Here is a 26,412-nt window from a genome sequence, read left to right as displayed (position 1 = left end):
GATACTTTTACCCGACTTGCACTACATTTTTAGGCAAGTAGGCAATTTTGCACTTTCCACCATTGATTGTGAACTAATATATTAATAAATGGTGCATTTACGTCATTACGTAAGTGTGTAAAAAATTGCATAGAATTAGAACAGTTATTAAAATTGTTTTATGTAGTTAATAGTCATCCTCACAGTTTTGATTCATAGATGTATTTGTGTCATAAATGTATTAAATAATATTGAAGCTAAATGTTTTCATGCATTTGGTTTCAGATGATCCTGAAAGCTTTCGGCAGCTGGACGGAACCCCGCTAACAGCTCAGGACATCGTACAGAAAATCGCCAACAAAATCTATGAGGAGGATGACAGAGGAGTTTTTGACAGAATTGTGTCTAAACTGCTGAAGCTTGGCCTGGTAAAAAACTCAAACTGTGGCATCAGCAGTGATTCTAACATCAGCCATACTGATCAGCCATGCAGTAAACATCATACATAATATATTAATTGCTCCAGGGAAACATATTCCAGTTTAACCAGCATGGATTGCATGGAAAACTGATCATCATGCAATAATCCCTATGTGAATTGATTGTTCTAGCAGGTGTTGTGTTCTTTTGTTTGTCCTTCAGATCACAGATAGTCAGGCGGAGACGCTGGAGTATGAAGTCGCAGAAGCCCTGCAGGATCTCATCACCAAAAACGCCAAAGATAACATGATTGGAGATCGCAGTATGGATTACCCTGTCAGTGCAGCTAAAGATACACAGGTGTGTATTAAACAAATGTGCTCTGTGGACTTTTATAAAGAATGTTTATAAAACGTAAACATTTCATTTTCTTCTCTCCAGGATGAGAAAGACAAGCCCAGTCCTCGATTTGACGAAGAGAATGAGGGTGAGAATGAAGGTGGTGATGATGCTAATGGTGATGAACAGCAGGAGGAGGAGAGTAGGGATGATACGGTGAGGTCTGATGACTCATGGGATGCGGTGAGTGACGGGAATGACAGAAATGAACTGAACCCTGAAGATGGATTGCAGGACCTTCAGTTCTTCCCAAACTTCTACAGACTCCTCAAGAGCCTTGACTCAGGTAACAACACAACAGAATACAACAAACAATGTAACACAGCTTTAAAACACAATACAGTATAGATATCACAAATTATAACAACGGAATACAATACAACTGTCAATAGTTATGTTTCAATAGTTCATTGAGATGAACAAATCTTGTTTTGAGTTATTTCATTAAGTTCAATTTGCCAAAATATTTTTAAAATGTTACAACTTGCTTGCAAACACATCCACAACTAGCTTAAATGTTGATCACACTACAAGCAAGTCATAACTAGAATGCTATAAGAAAGAGAAAATAATCATTTATTGTTTACATGACAGAATGAATGCGCAAATTAATGAATCAATCCCTGAGAAGTGATTTATTTGTATAAATGTAATAAGAGTTTGTTCACCCTCAGTCAGGTTTCAGGCCTCATCGCAGTACAAGAACCATCATAGTGAAAGTAACCAATGATTTACTCTTAGCTGGTGACCAAGGGTGCATCTCCTTACTTGTTTTACTTGATCACAGTGCTGCATTTGGCATCATCAGCCATAATATCCTCATAGATCACTTAAATTCTACAGGTGTCCAGGGACAGGCTCTACAATGGTTTAAGTCATACTTAACTGACCATTATCAGTTTGTAAATATAAATGGACAGCCTTCACAAGTCAGGCCAGTAAAGTGTGGGGTGCCTCAAGGATCAGTTTTAGGCCCTTTGCTGTTTACAATATACATGCTACCTTTGGGAGAAATTATTAGAAGACACAAGATCTGTTTTCACTGCTATGCAAATGATACGCAATTATATATTTCAACAAAACCAGATGAGATGCAAATGATACTCAATTATATATTTCAACAAAACCTGATGAGATTCTATATAAATAAACATGAATTGAATTGAATTAAACTGGGAGGACTTCATTCAAATTGAATCGTTCAAGAACAACCCATCACTAATGGGCACAATGAGACGACATTAATGGACAAAACAATAGACTGACCACACTGTAAAATAGCTCAAATGTTATTTTGGTAATTCTAAAATCTCTTAGCCGAAGTCTGTCATCAAAGGGGTTCGTATTATTACCTTCCAGAACTGTCTTGAGTTCCCGCTTGTAGTAAAAGGTCTCATGGCTCCCAAAGCCACCGCATGTTCATTGCATTTCATCTTCAACAAGTGGAAGTAATTTATTAAATAAGAAAAAGGCCTACAGTGGCTTTTTCTGCCACAGCAAATTTCATTCAGGAAATAACAATATTGTTCTCTTAGACGCATTGGATGGAAACAGTGAATTATTCACGAATGTTTTATGTGATATTCCAGGTTTGCGCAAAAATCGAATTCACATTTTAGATGGCAACATGCAGGTACTACTGTAGGTAGTCAATCCAGCAACAACAACAAAATGTAAAAGATAATCAAGCAAAGATTGGTGGAATAACCAAAAATAGCACAATAAGAACTAAACATACTGAAGACAACAAATGGCAATTTTGGCAAATAAGTGCCAAACAAGGAACATGTGCGCAACATAATCAGTAATTATGGAAACCAAGTCTAAATGGAACATTTGATTAACTACAATACACAAACCCACAATACAACATAATTAGCTTGGTTAATCAATAATCAAGAGCCATGGTCTGTAGAAACATCACCATTTGGTTAAACACATTTCCAGTGGCTTCAGTTGACTTTAGAAAAAGCACAATACTCCAAATTAAAGCTCAGTTTCATCACTTTTCCTCTCACAGAGCAAGATAAAGAGGAGAGAGAGACCCTGATCACTATCATGAAGACCTTGATTGATTTTGTGAAGATGATGGTCAAATATGGAACCATCACACCTGAAGAAGGAGTGACTTATCTAGGTAAGATCAATTTGTTTTTGTTATTTTATGCCATTTTTGATGTGAACAGGAAGCTGCTGAGACTTTTTTGGGGGGATGTTGATGTACTTCCAACTGAAACTGAGTATTGAGTTGGGGGTGGGGCTTTCTTTTTGCACATTATTCCCTCAAAGCAAACTAAAACCCCAGTCAGATCACATAATTTTTATTGTCGGTTACGAAAGCCACTATGTCAGATTATGTGATTTTGTCTTTATAAAATCTTGACTTGTCGTGGGTAACAATTGTGCCAGACTACACATTTCTTCACAATCAGTCATCCCGTGCATCTACGCCGAGCTTTATTTCCCAAAGCAGTCACAAGTGTTGCTATAACAATATTTCTTATCTCAATTAAATTATTTTTTTTATTTATTTCAATCTCATTAAACATTGATGCTTGCTGACAACTAGGCTACATTATTTAAGGGCATTCGTTATGGCATTGATAGGATCCAACATATTTCCATTTTAATATTAAAATATTTACTTTTAAAACTAATTGTATATTTTGCAGCCATGGGTTGTTTATTAAACACTCCCTCGCTTGAACTTGCTGCGAGTGAGACAGAGAAAATTAAAGCACATCAGCACCAAGGAAAAATTAGATGCTCAAGACAAAATAATAGTATATTAAAATAAAAAGGCAAATATATGACAGAGGTTTGTGATACAACAGTTAAAGTGAAGCATTAATTAAATGCTTATTTTCCACAGAGCGAAACAATTCATCCAGTCGACAGACACAAACAAAAAATAATTTGTATATTTTTCATGGAAAAAATATAATTTTAGAATTAATTTCGTTTGGTATGATTTGTATCTTAATTTTAATGTATTTTTGTTGGTCCATTATCTACTAGACAAACAAGTATAACAAATAACATCTGAGGTAACGTGCTTCAAAACCAGTCTGGTTACAAACCAGTAACTGGTTTGTCAAATAAAATAAAATCTAGCCTAAATAAAATTAAAGTGAAATATTCTCAGTTTCAGAGAAATCAATATTCAAGATTTCACACTCAGCTGATGATTAGTAATAAAGCTTGTTTGGCATGCTGTCCCGGGAGAGCAGCTTTGATCTCATAAGATCCTCAAGCCCAGGGATCCCTCCTGTTTGCAGGGTGAGAGGGGAGTTTGATCTCAGGTAGAGCTTGAGAACCTTCCCGCTGCTTAAGGATTGGTATAAGGGTAGGCTGCTTGTAAAAATCAGTGCTGATTTTGTTTAGTCAATTTACTTTTGTCTTATGTTTTGGACTTTGGGAATAAACCGGAGAACCCGGGGAAAACCCACGCGAGCATGGGGAGAGCATAAACTTCGCACAGAAATGTCAACTGGCCGGGTAGATCCAGACCCGAACTAGATACATTATTGCTGTGAGGCAACAGTGCTAGCCACTGGGCCTCCATGCTGCCCTATAAAGGAAAAAGAGGAGGAGAGGGGGTGGAAGGGGCATTCTCAAGACAAAGAGGACTAAGGTAAGATGCTTTGATTATTTATATTAAGTTAGGAATTGTCTGATTGGTGAATCATACGCTAGCTAATGCGGGACCAGTCGTGTTAATCATAAGCACGTGATCCTCTCGAAATTAGTTTGTGAGTTTCAATTTAATTGGTTTAATCAAGTAATTTGAATAAGCAAGACCTCCTTTTACAATCTATTTGCAACACTGAATGTGTTTCCTCAGAAGAACGAACTTGGAAGGCTGAGAGAACTGTGAAAAAAGCAGATGTCTGCATATTTGTGCCAGTCTGTCAAATAAAATATCTTAAAACACTTTAATTTTAGAGAAAATAGTTAAAGTTTGCATAACCAATGATTGATCTTGTCCACCTGAGACCCACCCATACGTAAATATGCAGCCTATTTTTGATTACCCAACCAGTTGATTAACAGCAGAAACCGCAGATAAAACTGAGAAATGATGTGCTCCTATTGTCCAGTGTCACCTACCTGATGGAACTCGTAGTAAAGAATGGGGAAAAAATTTAACATGCTACATTTCTGCGATGGTGTCGTGAGGCGTCGCAGACATTGTATTGATTGTCATGAACTATGCCACATTACACTAGAAGAAAGGATTTAAACTTGCGTCACGATGCCCATTTGTCGTTTACGACTCCCCACGACACCCTACGTCAAGAAAATCATGCCGAAATCATGACAAAATTATGTGATCTGACGGGGGCTTAACAGTAAGAGGGTAGTGGTTTAAGATTATTGTGGCAGAAGCTGTCAAACTGACGTCAAAAGAGAAGAACTACGACTCCAAATGGTCTGAATTTGATTAAAGATTACCAAAACATTTTTTTCAGTGGATCAAACTAAACAATGAGAATGTCCACCACATTGTAAAACATTGTAAATTTTCATTTGACGCAGACTTTAAAATGTGCAAGGCTGCTTAATGATCCAAACTGGAATGCTTTTTTTTTAGTTTATGTGTATTGTAACTGTTTGTGAGTGTAAAGTTTCAAAATGCAAAATAAATGGAGCTAGTTTCCCAAAAACAAGTGAACTGCCTGAAACTCATCATCAGTAATTCCAGCACCCTTCCGGCATAAAAATATGTCAATTTATTAACATATTTGCATAATGCCAGAGTATGGTTTGATCTGGCTGCACCATGAACAGAATCTTCTTTGCTCTGTGATTTTTCACATGTCAAGAAGACGTTTTCTGTGCTGAGCAAATCCACTTTTTGGTAATCTTTCTGAAAGAAGCTTCATGTTATTGGAGCTTAGCTTAGTCACCAGTTTGACATTTTCTAGGTCAAATGAGGCTAAACAGTATGTCACGCTGATCTTTTAACTACATATGAACGTCAATAAGGCTCCATTTTGAATATTGTGATTTCTGCATTTGTTTTTTGATTGCCTTAAATTTTGTCAAAATGATAAAGTGAGGTTAGCTGTCTCTTCTAAATAAGCTATAGAAGATGTAGTTTGTTTCATTTAAATCACAAGTATGTTCTTAATGGCTGACATTGTGCAGTATTTTCCCCTTCAGAGAAGATTGTGGTAGATACTTGTTATGGATAGTTTGTTTTGGGGTTAGGACACATAGTATGTGTTTGTGGCCAGTAAGGAATCCCTGAGATAAGCTTAATGTGGTTGAAGGCTTTTGTGTGCTGCAATAAAGCTTTGTCCTGTCTGAAAGAGAGACAGTGAAAGAGAGCAGCTGTGGTTTTGCTTGATCCCAATGTGAAATTTTATGCTTAGTCAAATCAAATTTGAGGTAAATATACAACCTGATTTTTGTAGATGTGTCAGTGTTTGCTGTGTGGCCAACCACAACATACATTTTTTAAGCAGCAGATCACCATCTATTGTAATACTAAATCAAATATTTTAAGCTGTTGTGGTTGTAGGCGATTTGTAAGATTAAGTGTGATTTAGGAAATAATACACTTAAAATGAATATACAAAAGTGCAAACTATATTAAATGTTTTAAATATTTATATTAAATGACTTTATTTTCATATTAATTGTAAATCAGTGTAATATTAATGCAGGAAGATTTTTTTGAAATTGTTGCAAAATTATTAAAAATTAAATACCTGAAAAATCACATGTACACAAGTATTCACAGCCTTTGCCGTGAAGCTTGAAATTGAGCTCAGGTACATTCTGTTTCCACTGATCATTCTTGAGATGTTTCAGCAGCTTAATTGGAGTTCACCTGTGCTAAATTCAGTTAATTTGATTTGAAAAGACATACACCTGTCTATATTAGGTCCCAGAGTTGACAGTGCATGTCAAAGCACAAACCAAGCATGAAGACAAAGGAATTGTCTGTAGACCTCCGAGACAGGATTGTCTTGAGGCACAAGGCTGGGGAAGGTTACAGAAAAAATTTTGCTGCTCTGAAAGTTCCAATGAGCACAGTGGCCTCCATCATCCATAAGTGGAAGATGTTTGGAACCACCAGGACTCTTCCTAGAGCTGACCGGCCATCTAAGCTGAGTGATCGGGAGAGAAGGTTCTTAGTCAGGGAGGTGATCAATAAACCGATGGTCACTCTGTCTGAGCTCCAGTGTTCTTTTGTGGAGAGAGGAGAACCTTACAGAAGGACAACCATCTGTGCAGCAATCTATCAATCAGGCCTGTATGGTGGAGTGGCCAGACGGAAGCCAATCCCCGCCTGGAATTTGCCAAAAGGCATCTGAAGGACTCTCAGACCATAAGAAACAAAATTCTCTGATCAGATGAGACTAACGTTGAACTCTTTGGAGTGAATGCCAGGCGTTGCGTTTGGAGAAAAACAGGCACCGCTCATCCCCTGACTAATACCATCCCTTCAGTGAAGTATGGTGGTGGCAGCATCATGCTGTGGGGATGTTTTTCAGCAGCAGGAACTGGAAGACTAGTCAGGATAGAGGGAAAGATGAATGCCACAATGTACAGAGACATCCTGAATAAAACCTGCTTCAGAGTGCTCTTGACCTCAGTCTGGGACGACGGTTCATCTTCCAGCAAGACAATGACCCAAAGCACACCGCCAAAATATTAATGGAGTGGCTTCACAACAGCTCGGTGAATGTCCTTGAGTGGCCCAGCCAGAGCCCAGACCTAAATCTTATTGAACATCTCTGAAGAGATCTGAAAATGGCTGTACACCGTCACTTCCCATCCAACCTGATAGAGCTTGAGAGGTACTGCAAAGAGGAATGGGTTAAACTTCCCAAAGACAGGGGTGCCAAGCTTGTGGCATCATATTCAAAAAGACTTGAGGCTGTAATTGCTGCCAAAGGTGCATCAACAAAGTACTGAGTATTTCAAAAAAATCTTTTTTCACATTGTCATTATGGGGTATGATGTGTAGAATTTTGAGGAACTAAATTAATCCATTTTGAAATAAGGCTGTAACATAAAAAATGTGGAGAAAGTGAATACTTTCCAGGTGCACTACATTCATACACAACACGCATTTCTTTTTGCTAAAGATGGTTTGTGCTGATCTCTTTGCATGTAGCTTATCAATAATGAACAAACTGATGCTAATATATTGACATCTTTTAGTCTGATTATTATATAACCTGGTACTAAAGTTAATATTTTAAAGAATATACTGCAACCTTTAGAACTAATTTCTGCAGTCAAGTACCAATGAGGTTTTTTGAATATGGTATTTATATTATTTATTTATTTATTTTATTGCACGCCAGTCAAATGAGCTTTTAGTTCAAATTGATTGTTCTGAAATGAAAAATTTAATTGTAATGTTTCATTAACTTTGCTATGATTTCATATTTAAACATTTTAAACTTTTCTTACTACTCATCACAGATCATTTTGTTTTGTGGAAACTCAAGCCCTCTCATGCCCATATAAGTACAAGACATCTGCTCCAGCAAACAGCATCCTGTTTCATTCAGGCAGCGTTCTTTCCTTTGTTGTCCCTGTCTTTCATTGCGTGTAATTAATTCTGCCACGCTCGTTATGATAGAACACAGATAACGATTTGGAAATCTCCTTCGTGCAATAATAGGGGTTACGCTGGCAACCCGTGCCACACGATGACACTGCTGTAAAGATCAAATGGAATGGCCGGGTTTGTTGCCTGGAAACGGCTGGTTATTGATCTGCTGTGGTTTAAACATGAGATGAAGCTCTTATCATTGTGCTCTAATGTGTGTGTTTGACTATGGCAAACAGCTCTAAGACACTAAAGTGTGTACACAATGCATAATGAGCACATAGTAAATGCCCATCTAGATATGAACTCTGCTCAAATTAAAAAATACGACCTTAAAGAGTAGAAATGCACATTACCATAGTTTTTACTTAAAAAATGATGTGATGTGGATTATGAATAATAATAATAACAACAATAATAATAACAATAATAATAATAATAATAATAATAATAATACATTTGATTCATAGTGTGCTTTTCTCAGACCCAAAGCGCTACAAGCCATACAAGGCAAACAGTAACAAAGCAGAACAATTAAAAAAAAAAAAATTATATATATATATATATATATATATATATATATATATATATATATATATATATATATATATGAACAAAATAATTTAATTATTAAATTGACAAAAATAATTAATCTAAGTTAAAAGCAACGGTAAAAGGTGAGTCTTGAGATCTTCAAACAGTCCAGAGAAGCGGCATTCCTGATGCTGATGAGTAGACCATACCATAGCTTAGGCGCACTGTACGAAAAAGCTCTACAACCCATGCGATGGAGGAAAGAGTGCTGAAAAATCATCCCCAACTAAAAGTATCATTATGTGGCCAAAAATGTAGTAAGTAAAAAAAGTATTTGTTGTAAACATTACTTAAAGTTTGAGTACAAAGTAGCTTTAATCAAGAGTAGTGATGTGAAAGGTTGTGAAAGGTTAATGTGTTTACTTGCTATTCATTCATGTATTCGAAAATGTAACTTTCTGTAGGAAATTTTGTGATTTTTAAGACCATTTAGTGATTTTAGTCCTAATTTTTTCCCTCGTACGTCATTTAACAGTCTCTCGCTCACTGATACTGATGATTTTATGTATTCATGGAGGTTGTTCTGTATGATGCCATTTTTATACTTGTGATTTGATTAGACGGGAATCACACGACTGATTATTCTACTTACCCAATCAAATATAAAAAACATAAGTAAAAAATAAAGTAGTGACTGGAGGTTGAAGGAAAATAGTGTAGTAAAAGTACCAATACAGCTCTAAAAATGTAAACTATTTGTGCAGAATTTTGCAAAAAATCTGTGAATTTATGCGGAATTATTTTGGGTGTATCGTAACTAAAAACGTTCATTCATTCATTCATTCATTCATTCATTCATTCATTCATTATCTTTTTGGCTTAGTCCCTTTATTAATCCGGGGTCGCCACAGCGGAATGAACCACCAAATTATCCAGCACATGTTTTAAGCAGCGGATGCCCTTCCAGCCGCAACCCGTCACTTGGAAATTAATTAAAAATGTAATATATTAATTTAAAAATAATAGTTTTTAAACTTTTATTTAATGTTTACAAGGCAAATCCATCTAGATCCACTTATTTGGTAAACAAAGCAAGTCTCTCATAATATATCTACAAAAAACAGAAATATTACTTTTTAAACTTTATTGTAATTAAATCAAAAGAACATTTTCATATTAGTCAAAGATATTAATGAAATTAATTTAAAAACTGAATTAATATAAATTTACACACATTTACACAAGTAAATAAATAGACTCAATGATGGGCTAAAAATCTCAGATCTGCGTGCGCAGATTTCTAAGTGGGCCTACTCAAAGCAAATTAATGCTAAGAGGGTTGTGGTTATGAATATTGTGGTTGAATCAGTAGAATTGACTTCAACAGTTTGCATTTTTAGTGCTGTATCGGTACTTTTACTATACTATTTTCCTTCAACCTGCAGTGATTACTTAATTTTTTTGACGCCAATAACCTAGTGATTAGAGAGTCGACACTGCAAACCTGAGTTCGATTCCTGGCTTGAGGTCCTTTGCTGATCCTTGTCCTTTTTCTGCTCCCAACACTTTCCTGTCTGTAATCTCTACTGTCCTGTCCATTCCACTGTCCATATATGTATGTATATATATATATATAATAAAAAAAAATGTATTATAATTATATTAAAAAATTTACCTAAAAGAGGAGGACTGCCGCTCCAAATGTGGAAACCAATGAACAGACTTTGATTGAAGATTACCAAGCAAACCTTTTTTAATCAGTGGGTTAACTTGAGGATTAACTGGGTTGTTGCTAGATCGGAAATGGTTGCAGCCGGAAGTCAATGAGAATTATTTATATTGTTTAATTTAATTTAAATTTTATTATTTAAATTTCCCATTTGTTATATTTTATTAATGTCTACCCCCACCCCATTACTAACCCCAACCGTCACTGTAACGTAAAAACAGTAGTTGTACTGAGTAATATTTGTTATCTATTAAATTACCCAATAAATTGTATTTTTTATCCCCTACCCAGCCGACAAAGTTCTGTAAAAATATTAAATATTGTTGTACAGTGTCATAAAAACTGCTGCTATATAGATGTGCATATCGCACTTCTGGCTGGCCACATATCCGATCTAGAATAACAATGTGCATTAGCTAAATAAACATTGTAATTTTGATTCCTTGTGACCTGTTTTAAAAATGTAAAACATAATCTCTATATGTATACATATTATGTTTTTCATATAGAAAACCTGGATGCCATGATTGCCCTGCAGACCAAGAACAAACTTGGCAAATCTCTGGTTCCTCTGAGCATAACACCACCTACAGGTACATCATTAACCAGCCCAGATCACAGATGCAAGTCATCCACTGCAGACTCTGCTCACAAACACTTTGGCATCACTGTGCTGACTTTTTTCACCTTCGTCCTCATTCCAGGAAAAGCAGCAGATGATGATGACAACACCAAAACAGAAGCTGCCAAAATGCAGAAGGAGTACGAGTCCTTAAAAGACTCGACCAAAGATGCCCAGACCGCTGCGGAGATCAGTGAGTTCATACATTTCATACAAGCATCATACTGCACTTTCAGGTGACATTACAGCCTGTCATGTTTGCTGTAATTTACCTGTTTAGGGCAGGTGATTAGGGTATACTACTTCACTAATGCCACTTTAGAGCTAGAATTTGAATGATTCTCAAGCATAATGTCTAAAGTGATGACAAAACAGGTCATTTTGCTCACATTTTAAGATTACAAGGCTGAATGGCATAAAATGCCATCAGTCTACAGAGATTTTCAAGTATTTCTGATAATATTTTTTCTTCTGGAGAAAGTCTGGAGAAAGTTATTTGTTTAATTTTGGCTAGTATCAAAGCAGTCTAAATTTTTTAACACCCTTTTCTGTCAAAATAATTAGCCCCTTTACGCTAGATTTTTTTCCAAAAGTCAACAGAACAATTTATCATTATACAATAAATTGCCAAATTACCCTAACCTGCCTAGTTAACCTAATTAACCTAGTTAAGCCTTTAAATTTCACTTTAAGCTGGATAGAAGTGTCTTGTAAAAAATATAGTAAAATATTATCATCATGGCAAAGATAAAATAAATCAGTTATTAGAAATGAGTTATTAAAACCATAATGTTTAGAAATGTGTTAAAGAAATCTTCTCTCTGTTAAACCGAAATTGGGGGAAAAAAAGTTATTGTATAACTATGGTTTGTTCTGTAGACAATTGAAAAGATATATAGCTTAAAGGGGCTAATAATATTGACCTTAAAATATTTATAAAAAAAAAATTTAAACTGCTTTTATTCTACCTGAAATAAAACAAATAAGACTTTTTCTGGAAGAAAAAATATTATTAGACATACTGTGAAAATTTTCTTGCTCTGTTAAACATCATTTGGGAAATATTAAAAAAAGAAAAAAAAATTCAAAGGGGGGCTAATAATTCTGACTTCAACTGTAAGTGCAGCTGAAGTAGATATTTATGACTCATTGAAGGGTTGTTTTTAAGAAAGCAGCCTTTAAATAGTTTATATTTGTAGATCTACAGACCTGATTTGATAAAGTGTGATAAAAGAACACTTAAAAGTTTACTTTTGGGTGTTTCCTTTCTATTAGACAGAAAAAAAACACTTTACAAAATACCAAAATCACCTCAGATTTGTCACAGAATTAGACAGATATTTTGAAAAGCCTGAATTAAACACAATTCTACACTAACCTGCATTTTTTTGTGGAAACATGCGTTCATACTGCAGTATACAGTGTGTGATCCAGAGATCCAGAGAGAAAGTCTGTCTCATAGGAGACTCTGCAGCAGCCGACAGATTGAGGCCAGTGCTGAAACACACAGCAACTATGCTTCCATCATCCTGTTTTAATGCGCATTTTAAAGTATTGCTTCAGAAACCAGTGATGGTAATGCCAAAAAAAAAAGCATTCCTTGAAAGCTTAAAAATAAAAGAGTTAGGTTACACTTTATTTAAGGTATCTTTGTTGCAGTGTAACTATTCATTTAAGAACTGAGGAATATTAATTAGTTGCATGCACTTGCTGTATGATTAGGGCTAGAATGAGGGTTAGGTTTAGACTGAGTTGCATGTAATAAATTGTAATTACTATAGTAAGCAGATGGATGTAACATGAACACCTTAAAAAGTGTTACCAAAATGTAAAGTGAATAACATTAAGGAAATTATGTTGCTACATGAACATTCAAGATTACACCAATGTGACTAATCAGCTGTAATCTTAATCGCTTCATGTTAAAAACATGGTTAATGTGACCTGACAGTACTTTTATTGATTCCTTGAAATGTTTTACTGTTCATATTTTTGTTAAAAGCTGTGATAATCACTGTGCTTTATTACCCAAGGATCATTTAGAACACAGCCATTCTACATTAACGATGCCTTCAGAATGAATGATATCTCAGAACATTATGATTTATTGTCGTGGAAACCCTCTTAACTCAAAACAAAATTAGCCATTTTTAGCTTTGACTAATGAGTGAAAAATACTTCCTGTTTTTAGTAATACATCAAATTTCTCTGCTGTAAAAGATGTGCAAATTGTAATAATCCACACCAAAACATGTGAATGTATTATTCATATTATTTTCTGAGTTACGAATGAAAAATAAAACCCAAATTATTAATAGATTACACATAAAAATATGACAACAACCATTTATTATTATTAATAATAATAATAATAATAATTTATTATTATTTTAAAAATTAGTTATATTAATTTAGTATTATTTAAAAAAATAATTTAATAATTATAAATTAATTATTAAATTTATTATTTATATTGTTGTTATTATTATTATTATTATTATTTATTTAAATGAATAATATTAATTTGGCATTATTTTTTAAATAATAAATTGTTATTGTTGTTGTTGTTGCTGTTGTTGTTGTTATTATTATTTTAAATAATATAAAATATTTAAAATAATTATACTAATTTATTATTATTTAAAAACTAGTATTAATATATGGTAATAATTATATAATAATATATAATAATTAATTAATTAAATAGTTAATTATGTTTTTTAACACCAATAATGATAATTTATTGTATTAAAAATATTATTAATATAATATATTTCTTATTACTACTACTACTACTACTACTACTACTAATAATAATAATAATAATAATAATAATAGTAATAATAATAGTAGTAGTAAAAGAAGTTAAAAAAAAACAAAAATAACAGATTCATAATAATTAATAATTATTTAATAATTAATAATTATTATGTTATTAATATTACTTATATAAAAAGAGGAAGAAATAACAAAAAAATAACTAATAATAATCATTAATGATAATCCATTTATTCGTTCTCTGTAGAACTAATAGAGTAGAATCCTATATATAGTCCTATATAGAATCGTGAAGATGCTGGGCGTGCTAATTAATTACAACAACAACAATAACAACAATAATAATAATATTTATCATTTCTGTCTGTCAGGTCATCCTGGGAAGTCTGAGAGTTATTTGGAGGCGATCAGGAAGAACATCGAATGGCTGAAAAAACATAACAAGGAAGGCAACAAAGAAGGTAAAGATTTGATAAATATTGAAGCTTCATTTCCTCGTGGTTTCAGCCCACAGGATGTGTGCACTGCAAATTAACGTTTTAATGCACACCGATTTTAGTATTATGGCAAAAATTGATTTCTACTTACTAATTAGTGGTTATATTAAAGCGATGGAGGACAGATGATAGCATGCATAATGCAGTTTAATTAAATATTGAATAACACGTTTCGTCAAAGTAAAAAAAAAACATATATTTTACACAATATCTGCTTAAATAGATCACGAGGGTGTTGCTGGATTTTAAAAATAAATGAAAGTTATCCACTGCATGATATGGAATTTTATGGAGTTGTTTTGGTTTGATTCTGCCTGGCTCCGTTTATTTTCCAATGCAGTTTAGTACTGCTTTTGACTGGGATTATCGCTATATCATTCATTCATTCATTTTCTTTTCGGTTTAAAGTCCCCTTATTGATCTGGAGTCGCCACAGCAGAATGAACCACCAACTTATCCAGCATATGTTTTACAGTATGCAGCAGATGCCCTTTCCAGCTGCCATCCATCACTGGGAAATGATCCAAACACACTCATAAACACTACAAACAATTTAACTTACCCAATTCACCTATATCGGATGTCTTTCTACTGTGGGGAAAAACTTCAGTTTGCAACATTAAGCAGCATAATGAGCAGTTTTTTATGTCTAAACATGAAAGGAATGAATGAGACTGGAAGTCTCGAGCCAAAAACATTCAAATGGCTGCACCCGCTCATACGCGGAGAATAAGGTGAATAGTAAACAACATTGTTGTTGTAGTTTTTTTCTGGTGAGCTGTGTCACCTTCAATATGCAGTAAAATAAAGATGACAGCAGTGTTGCATGTAATAATTTACAACTTTTTTTTTAAATTGCTGTTACTCTGAGGACATTTTCACACCCACAAACATGGCATGGACCAAAATGTGATTGGTTGGTAACTTGTCAGTCAAATAACATAGTGGGCGGTCCTTGACAATTTAATGTGGGCAAAGTTTCCAGCCATCAGTCTGAGGTCGACCTGAGACTACAAAGTAATTAGTTACTGTATTTAAATTACTTTTCTGCAGAAAAAGTAAAGAGATTACTTTTCAGTTTTAATTTAATTAATGAATACATTTATTAAATTAATACGCTTTATAATTTAATATTTTAATATTATTTAATGCCTTGGCCTTGGCTGGGTCAGTTTGCATTTCTGTGTGGAGTTTGCATGTTCTCCATGTGTTTGCGTGGGTTTCCTCCGGGTGCTCCGGTTTTTCCCACAGTCCAAAGACATGAGCTATAGGTGAATTGGGTAAGCTTAATTGTCCATAGTGTGTGTGTGTGTGTGTGTGTGTGTGTGTGTGTGTGTGTGTGTGTGTGTGTGTGTGTGTGTGTGCGTGCGTGCGCGCGTGCGTGTGTGTGTGTGATTTAGTGTGTGATTTAGTGTGGATGAAATTTTTCCAGTGATGGGTTGCAGCTGGAAAGGCATCCGCTACGTAAAACATATCCTGGATAAGTCCCAGTTCATTCCGCTGTGGCGACACCTCATTAATAAAGGAACTAAGCCGAAAAGAAAATGAATAAATGTATTATTATTTTATATTATTTAAATCAATTTTGAGAAGCAGTGTAATTGTGTTTTTGTTTTTTTTTTCAACTAAAGGTTTATTAAGATGTTTTAGAAAATGTATTTGAGTGAGAAATTAGTTAATTCAGAGGTAGAGTAATTGTGTGTGTGTGTGTGTGGGCATATATACAGTTGAAGTCAGAATCATTAGCCCCCCCTTTGAATTATTTTTTAAAAAATATTTCCCAAATTATGTTTAACAGAGCAAGGAAATTTTCACAGTATGTCACAGATAATATTTTTTCTTCTGGAGAAAGTCTTATTTGTTTTTATTTTGGCTAGAATAAAAGCAGTTTTAAATTTTTTTAACACCAATTTTAAGGTCAAAATAATAAAATATATATATTCCATCTTAATAATATTTTATCTTTTGTTACATAGAAAGTTTGAAAAATAGAATGTGTTACTTTTGTTAATAAAGTTAAAAGGCCCTGTTTGACAAAAAAAAATTTATAAACTTTTTTATGTATTGAGATTTATAGGGATTTAAAGTTTAAAGTCAAGTTATTAAAATTACTTAACAAGTATTTAAATTACATTTCAGAGAAAGTAATTACGAAAGCTATCTTACGAAATTACAAAAGCTATCTAAGCATACAATTGTAATGATGTAATTGGTAATTAATTTCTTATGTCATTAACTTAACTTAAGTAACGACCAGGTGCTTAAAACATTTATGGCAGTTTGTCATTACATGTTGGTCATTTTTTACTGCAGCAATAAAACTGAAGCGAGATAAACAAATATTTCTATTTAGTTAAAACAGATGTTGCCAAATTTGTATTTGCTTTACGGTTGCCAATATTTTTGTATCATAGAAAATCCCCTCTAGTAAAGAAGCTGGTAATACCGGCTAACCTTTTAAACCTGGTCTCATCTCTCTCTCTCGAGTTCACCCTTAACCCAAGTTTACACTGAATTTAATGGATACATGGAGAAGAACAGTCAAATTAAAGACTCCTTTCTTCCCTTAATTTGCAATTAAAATAAGCGTGGGTGAGAGCCTCATGAATATGCGTGGCTTTGATGAGCCTGGCTGTGAGTCTGCTGTTTTAAACACAAAAGATCAGTGTTTCTCTCTTCATACCTGCCAGCGGGAGACTGAGAGACTGTCTGTGTTCCTCAGTGTTCATCATCTGATCAGCTCAACAACAAAAAAAAAATCACTATTGTTCGTTTTCTGAAGTGATTCATTTAAAAGCAGCCTGTCAGAATCTAGACTGAGTCATGGTCAGGTCATGTTCATCACCAAATTATAAATAAAACAATGTGTAGAAAGCTAACAAAGACTATTTTAGGACTGTTGTTGCTCTTGAACATTTGACTTAAATTTGAATGTTTTTAGATTTATACTAATAAGATTGATACCTCTTACAGTATGTTAATTGAGATAAATAGAAGAAATGGTTTTCAATAATAAACTTTTTTGCATTGCTGTAATGTGAATTCATTTTTTACAGTATTTATATTGTATTAAATTGATATTAAATAATTGTCACAATGAAGAATTTTCAAAAGCTGCACATTTAGGCAATAAAACATTGCAATTGCTTTAAGACCTTCAAAATACACTTCTTCAATCATTCAGATTTGTAAAATATTTTTAAAGGCATGTAACCATTAAAAAAAAGTTGTAATTTTCAAGTATTTATGGAGCATGTGTAGGCATTTTGCTGTTAAATCATTGTTTTATGATTATGTTATGTAATAACACAGATAAATAAATAATTATGTTTAGTAGGAATGTTCCAATCAGGATTTTTGCAGCTGATACCGAGTACCGATTCCTTATCATTGTGATCGACCGATATGGAGCACAGATTCTGAATAAAGCACATAAAGCACATTTCCCTCTAATCGTGACACTTAAGTAGAGATCTTGCCTTACCTAAGAGAGTAAATAAAGAATGTTGCATATAATCCCTTAAGTTAGCCAGCACTCAATTTAGGGGATTTACACCTACCTAACTTTAAATAGTAACAGTTTGTGACCCAAGTGAGCTACAAACAAAAATCATTGGATCTTCATTGGAAAAAAAAACTTTGAGCTTAACTGTGGTCCATCTGGGAAGTTTTATGCTCAAAAATATAAAAAAAACTTATATATTATGAAGTGGTTAGAATTTTTTTTTATTGTTTAATATTTGTCCATATACTGTACAAACACAGGAAAACATTATTGTAATGTCTTAGAAAAAAAATATGCCTTGAAAGCCAAGTGTTTCATGAGTTTATATTTCAAATTTGATTAGGATAGCATGCAAAATGAGATTTGTGTAAAAAAGATTTTCTGAGACTATATCGTTGTCCTTTCCCTCACCGTCAAAGGCACTTTCTCAAAAATGACCTTCCCAAACTAAAACATTAACAGTTGCTGAATAATTTGGTCTACATTCACGGTTCATGTATCTTTGTAAAGAAGACACTTTGGGCTTTATTAGTTTATAATGCTCAAAATGGAAAAAAGTCAGAATTATAAACCCCCTGGATTATTAGCCCCCTGTTTATTCCCCCACCCCCCCCCCCACCCCCTCCCCTTTTGGCTTAACAGATTTCAACACATTTCTAAACATTATAGTTTTAATAACTCATTTCTAATAACTGATTTATTTTATCTTCACCATGATGACAGTAAATAATATTTTACTAAATATTTTTCAAGACACTTCTATACAGCTTAAAGTGACATTTAAAGGCTTAACTATGTTAATTTGGTTAACTAGGCAGGTTAGGGTAATTAGGTAAGTTATTGCAAGTTATATGGTTTGTTCTGTAGACTATAGAAAAAATATATAGCTTTAAAGGGTTAATAATTTTGTCCCTAATTTTTTTTTTTTTAATTAAAAACTGCTTTTATTCTAGCCGAAATAAATCAAATAAGAATTCAAATTCTCCAGAAGAAAAAAATATTACCAGACATACTGTGAAAATGTCCTTGCTCTGTTCAACATCATTTGGAAAATATTTAAAAAAGAAAAAAAAATTCAAAGGCGGGCTAATAATTCTGACTTCAACTGTATATCACCCATAGTTTATGTAATATGTATTATGAATCACTTATTATTTATTTGTTTGTGTATTTTTGTTATTTATCAAAATGGAAATATTTATGGTTGTAAAAAAAAATATGAAGTGGAATGTGAAAATCGCGTATTTTTGAATTTGTTTTTTTTATATTTAATTTTTAATTATATTTACATATTGCATCATTATTATTACATATTGCATCGTTTTTATGTTTGATTTTGAGGTAAAACATGACTATAATTACATGGTTTGACAACACAGTACAAAATCAAGATTTAAAGGCAGTTTTAAATAGTTTGGCATGAAAAAAAAGTCCTAAAAATGAAATTAAAATTTAATTCAATTCGATTCAAGTTTATTTCTATAGTGTAACTAGTAACTAATTTCTAATAACTTTACCAGTTGAGTTATTAACATCATATTTATGAAAATGAATGTCATTTTTAAATTGAAATAAAAAAAATTAAACCCAGTAGAATTTACTATGTCTTAGAAAGGAAAACCAAATAAGCACATAAAACAAAAATATTCATTCATTCATTCATTTTCTTTTTGGCTTAGCCCCCTTATTAATCTGGGGTCACCACAGCGGAATAGCACAATGAACCGCCAACTTATCCAGCATATGTTTTACGCTGCAGATGCCCTTCCAGCTGCAACCCATCTCTGGGAAACATCCATACACACTCATTCACACTCATACACTATGGACAATCTACGGATAATTTTAGCTTACCTAATTCACCTGTACCGCATGTCTTTGGACTGTGGGGAAAACTGGAGTACCCTGAGGAAACCCACACAAATGCGAGATCATGCAAACTCCACACAGAAACGCCAACTGACCTTCTTGCTGTGTGGTGACAGCACTACCTACTGCGCCACCGCGCCGCCCAAAACAAAAATATTTACAAATCAAAACATTCACTCATTCATTTTCTTTTTGGCTTAGTCCCTTTAATAATCAGGAGTCACAACAGCAGAATAAACTGCCAATTTATCCAGCATATGTTTTAGGCAGCGGATGCCCTTCCAGCCGCAACCCAGGACTGGGAAACCCTCAAACACTCTCGCATTCGCGCACATATACTACGGCCAATTTAGTTTGTTCAATTCACCTATAGTACATGTCTTTGGACTGTGGGGAAAACCGGAGCACCCGAAGTAAACCTATGCGAACACGTGGAGAACATGCAAACGCCACACAGAAACTAGCCCAGCCGAGGCTCGAACCAGCGAACTTCTTGCTGTCGCCACAGTCATAACTTTTCAAAAACAAAGACACTAATGTGCATTCATTCATCCATTCATTCATTTTCTTTTTGGCTAAGTCCCTTTATTAATCTGGGGTCACCACAGCGGAATGAACCGCCAACCTATCCAGCATATGTTTTATACAGCGGATGCCCTTCCGGCTGCAACGCATCACTGGGAAACATCCATACACACTCATTCACACACATATCTATGGAGAATTTAGCTTACCCGATGTACCTAAGCGCATGTCTTTGGACTTATGGGGGAAACCGGAGCACCCGGAGAAAACCCAAGCAAACGTGGAGAACATGCAAACTCCACACAGAAATGCCAACTGACCCAGCCGGGGCTTGAACCAGCGAACTTCTTGTTGTGAGGCGACAGTGCTAACCACTGAGTCACTGTGTCTCCACAGTCAAAACCTTTAAAAAACAAAGACACTAATGTGCATCCAAAATATGCAAAATTCACACAAACACACATTCACTCTTACTTCTTCTATGCGTCACAAACACCTGCAGTCTGACAGGCTTTGCTAATGTCTTTGTTCATTGAGTCTGAGGGAAAATAAATGAACAGTGGCATGCATTGTAGAGGGATTTAGAGAATTATTTTAAGATGGACATGTGAAAAAATAAAGAAAAAGGAGAAAGGAAGAACATTTTGCTTGTAAAGAATGTGGGCTGCTACTCTTTTGTTCAGTTGTCAGCACAAAACACAGCAGGTACAGTAGTGCATTTACAGTGGAGATTTGCAAAGGAAAAACAGAACTTCATTGTTCATATTTTATTATCAAAACCAATAGAACATTGTGTTTTATTTGAACGGTACACTGAAAAAAATAAATGACAAAAATTCAGGACAACACATGTTTTTGTTACTTTAACTTACTTTAATAAGTTAATCAAAAACATTTTTGTAGCTACACAAATTTTAACAAAATAATTGTAGTCAGTTTGACCGATTTAAGTTGAGATGACTAGAAAAGTTCATTTGATTTAACTAAAAATGTATTCAAAAGTGTGCAATTAAAATCATACAACTACCTTGAATATATCATACAGTCGGCGCAAAAGCTTATTGGTTAGCACGTCGACATATGGTGCAGTAGCACGTCAGGGCGTCCCGAGTTTGAATCCTGGCTCGAGGACATTTCCCTCTCTCCAACTTTGCTTCCTGTCTCATTACTGTCCTATCTAAAAAAGGCCAAAAATAAATCTTTAAAAAAATATCATCCATAATACCATAGCGCCAATACATAAATTTTTGGCACTTAAACATTTTACACTACTCTTCAAATGTATCTTGCGCATACTAAGGCTGCCTTTATTTGATAAAAAAAAAAATGCAGCAATTTTAAAAGTTTTGAATGGTTCTTTACCAACATTGGCAACTATTAACCTGGCTTGCATCATACACCGGTATCTGTAAATGAAGCTTTTCAATAGCACAAAGAAGACACAAATATTTCTGTTTTATTAGCATATTGTTGTATAAACTTACACCTGGTAGGTTTTCATAATTACCAATGTTGTTGCTCACCTGTTCCCACTGTAGTTTATTTCCTTTGCATTTATTCGCCTTGTTTTACGATGTGTTTTACGCTCTTTTCTGCAATTGTGTTAGGACTTATTATACTGTACCTTTGGCTATGGGTAAAAGATTAGAAAGAACAAAAGGCAGTAATATTTAAATTATTGTCTGCTAAAACCAGTTCGTTGTCAAGTCAAGCCAAGTAAAGCTTTATTGTCGTTTAGCTACATGTGTGGACATACAGTGATGACAACGCATTCAAATTAAAATATTATTATGAGCCAATATGCAGCATAACAAACTTTTTATGGCTAAAAGTCAATGGAAGGGAACGAGAATGGAAGTTAAATTTGACATTCAATAGCTGCACCCGCTCTTACATAAAAAATAAGGTGGATAATTCTTTTTTAAGGCCATTTTTTGTTCTCTACAGATATTTTTAAGCTGTTTCTGTTTTCCAATGTTCATGAAAACATTTGTGTGAGTGCTTTCTGAGTCATGATCATTATGGACACTCATACAGACATACATTAGTCATTAATTAGGAGGTCTGGAGGAAACTCCATGGCTCTGATCTGTGTTTATGTGGACAGTTGTAATGGTCAGTGTAGGATGAATCCACTGGACTGAAAATTTGGCCAATACACAAACATACTGTACACAAACTAATAGCCAGCAACTTCTTCAGCCCACACAATGTACTCAAACACACACACGCACACACACACACTGTGCCAAAACCAGTGATTTTGGAAGTCGATTTATACATGTTTGCTGTGATTTGAGTCTTTCGGTCTCCCACACAAACACCCACTCTTAAACAGACAAACATGCTCATGCTTGTGGAGTTTTACACAGCATTACTGTCAACTTTGACATTGAGCATTCATAATAGTATCTTTTCTGGGAAGAAAATGTGTTTGTGGGAGCGTTATTATATCTTAATGTTACAAAACTGTTCAGTGCAAAGCTGTTTTATAACAGGCTATTATTAAAAAAACATTACTCAGAATATTCTTTCACTGTCATTATTCACAGTAAACATTTTCCATCTTTTCAAAGAGCAATATTTAATTAAAAAAAAGAAAGACAGAAAAACATTTTCCCCAAGGCAAGAGCCTAACAATGTAAAATACCACCAAATGTAATTAATTTAAATAGTTATTATTATCATTTCTGTTCATTTTATTTTTAAGGATTCTTCATTCATTCATTCATTCATTCATTCATTTATTATTTAGTTATTTATTTTTAATGTAAAATAAAGCTTTTAAAATAGTACAATATTTCTAAAATGCATTATATATATATATATATATATATATATATATATATATATATATATATATATATATATATATATATAGCAGTGTGATATGGCTGTATATCGGCACTGGTGGGAGGCATGCGTTGGCTACAGGGTCTACAGAGATTCCCCAGTATTTCTCTGTTGCAATCAAGATATCACAATAAATAATCCCCAAAAAAGCCAAAACAAAGCAAACACTTCCAGTAACACTACCAGATTACTGTGGTATAAATACAGCACTACAACATACAAAAGAAAGAGATCAAATTAGAATGTCACTTACCTGTTTTATAATGATTTGATCAGCTGTAGTTTGAAATTGCGCTGTTTTTCTCCTCTAAGGGCTCATTATGCGGTCTCTGTCACCATCTTTTGGCAGAACATCAACGGTCTTTGCTCTGCTCAGTATGATAGGCTGATGGATGCTGACGAGATTTAGCTCCAAAATTAAAAAAATATATATTTAAAAAAGGCACTAACCTTCTAAATAAACTGCATAGTGGCAATCTAAACAACTGCATTCTCACCTTAAAAGCCTCAAAAGTACATTATGTTATCCGACAGCTGCTATATTTGCCATTGTAAATGTTAATGCATTTTCGTTTCGTTTATATTAAATATCATATATAATATAACTTTAGTAAAAATACTTAAAAAAACGTATGTTCGTTAGAAGAAAAACTAATTACAGAATTAAAATGTTTAAATAACTCTGAACGCAGAACCTTTTTCATGAACATTACATTGTCAGTGTTTTTATGTTGCACACAAACATCACCATGCCCTCAAGTCCTAAAAAAAGCATCTTCAATATCTGAACTAATCAGCTTGTGTGTTCTTCTCTGTCTCCTTCTATTAGACTATGACCTCTCCAAACTGAGGGACTTCATGGACCAGCAGGTGGACTCCTACATCGATAAAGGCATCCTTGAGAAGGACGAAGGTGATGTCATCAAGAGAATCTACGGAAGCCTGTAGTAACGGCACCGCTAAAATCTACTAAATACTCGGACCGGCATACTAACACAGATCCTAATGCTAGAACTCCTAATAAATCATATATAGTCTGCGAATCAGACAGTATTTCTAATTCCCTCCCGATGGCAATATCTTCTCTCAGTCAACAGTCAGCAATAGAACACAATCTAGTTCTAGACGAGCCACAATCGCATCTGAGCTGTAAGTGTTCTTACGCATTAGGACAGAACATGTGCATCTGCTACCTAGATTGAAATTCAGTGGATTTTTTGCTATGACTTGCAGATCAATGAAAATAGAAGCTTTTGCACCTCTTTCGCAATAGACTTTTACAGCGCCATATGCATATATCTGTATGTAAACATTCACTCATGTATGGTGTATAGCATTTGCTAATCTTTTGATCTTATTTGATGAAGGAAATTGACGTATTATTATTGTTTCTCAGTCGACCAAAAATCATCCAAAAACGAATCAGCTTTGTCTGTCATTAAATTGCTTTCCTCTTCTGTTGTGGTTTTGTCTCCCAGTCTATGGGGGGCCAACTTTACATCTCCCTTCTCTATCTTTAGTTTTCGTTTCTCGGTTTGGGTTCTCCGTGTATTCCACATGCTAGAGATTCACACACATCGAGTATTTTTAAATGTAAATATTGTGATTTTTTTCCAGAAATCTATTAAACATTGCCTTTCTTTGATTATGTAACTTGTGTCGTTGGTCTTTTTTTGTGTTTGTTTTTCGTAATGGCCAGAGTTGGGTTTTAGAAGTTCTACATCATTGTGTTACTGTATTGTTATAAAATTTTTGAGGAACGCAGTAGTGTAAGAAATAAAATTTTAAATTTGTGTAATTTGATTACAGTTACTAAAGTCAATGTAATTGCATTACTTACGTTACAAATATAGTTTTTGGAAGAAAAAAAATACTTCTTTTAAATCAAGTTTTCTGCTGCATTGTCAGTTTATAAGCAAGCTTTTAAATTGGTGGATAACGTGAGCCGATGTAGTTATTGATAGTGGTTGTTTCTTGGAAATACAGACATTGATTTCATTGAGCCGTAAAAACAAAAAAATATTGGCGTGACATACAGTCTAAAGAACTTTCCACTGCTTATAACTCAACCAGCAACTTGTTCAAGCGCTTGAATAGAAAGCATTCTACGCCAATACTCGTCACCAAGGAGGACACCGGCGCCCAAAAACACGGCGGCCCAACTCAGCCTAAACAGGATACATAGAATTTTTGTGCAGGAGCGGGAGTGAAGGTTTCTTTTGAATGTGAAGAGAAGCAGCTTCTTATTAAGCCGTTCGCGTAATGCATCTTTGCACGCACACATATATGGAGTGCATATTGCGCACGCTCACATTTCCCAGGCGCACCTATTTGAAAACCGCGAGTCATGTGACATATTTTGGTAGATTAATTACCTTAAACGGTCAGTAATATGTTTTATTATTATTATTTACAAAACAAAATTTGTATACATTAGCAGCGAATAAATTAGCAAGTTAACATTAACAGTTTAGCCTATTAAAATTAATACCTATTATTAAAAAATACAATCAAGTAGTCAAATCTCAATCTGTTCTTGCACTGTATAACTTACACATTCTGATTAAAGAGCAACGAATTAATCTTATTTATTTGGATTTTCGTTTGATTACATTAAATAACAGGTGTCACTTTAAAAATGCACATATCTAACATTTTAATGAAAACATTCAATTGTTTTCCAAACTGTTTATGCTAATTTGGGAATCCCCCAAAAAATCCACCAAGATCGACATCTTTAGATGTTATTAATATTATGTACGCACCCAAAACGCACACTTTCGCTCCGCTCCAAATCCCTAGTACAGAATCCGTTTGAGAAACTATTTATCACTATGGAGCGCGTCAGAGAGTTACGCACCACTACATGACTGTTTTGAGGATTGCATAAAAGAAGCGACGGCACCTGTAAAGAAAAGGAAGGGAATCGTGTCATTTTTATATTTATTTCAAAGTGTTTTCATGCCTAAATAAAGCAAACACACAGAACAGATTCACATTTAAGAGCAAGGGGCGGCCCCTGGTGGTTCGGCGGTATGGGTTGCGTATAGGGAGGATCAGCTATTTAATGTTTAATGCCAGCCTTCAGAGAAAGACAAAAAAAAAAACAGGAGAAATACGGGAAAA

The 26,412-nt window shown here is 34.2% G+C and overlaps 1 protein-coding gene across 1 annotated transcript in view; it reads left to right on the top strand.

The window, feature by feature from the left end:
- The window catches only part of scg3 (secretogranin III), a 35,768-nt gene extending 10,829 nt beyond the window's left edge, over positions 1-24,939 (top strand). The window contains exons 5-12 of the mRNA XM_056478677.1: positions 265-407; positions 622-759; positions 841-1,084; positions 2,819-2,935; positions 11,147-11,230; positions 11,342-11,452; positions 14,409-14,498; positions 24,116-24,939. Of these exons, the coding sequence (XP_056334652.1) occupies positions 265-407; positions 622-759; positions 841-1,084; positions 2,819-2,935; positions 11,147-11,230; positions 11,342-11,452; positions 14,409-14,498; positions 24,116-24,234 (1,046 nt within the window). The 3' untranslated portion in view covers positions 24,235-24,939. The remainder of the gene's footprint in view (positions 1-264; positions 408-621; positions 760-840; positions 1,085-2,818; positions 2,936-11,146; positions 11,231-11,341; positions 11,453-14,408; positions 14,499-24,115) is intronic.
- Positions 24,940-26,412: the final 1,473 nt, after the last annotated feature.

This window comes from Danio aesculapii, chromosome 18 (genome assembly GCF_903798145.1).
Source record: "Danio aesculapii chromosome 18, fDanAes4.1, whole genome shotgun sequence".
Taxonomy (NCBI): Eukaryota; Metazoa; Chordata; class Actinopteri; order Cypriniformes; family Danionidae; genus Danio; species Danio aesculapii.
The sequence above is the reverse complement of the archived record's forward strand: the minus strand, read 5'-3'. Positions and strand labels throughout refer to the sequence as shown.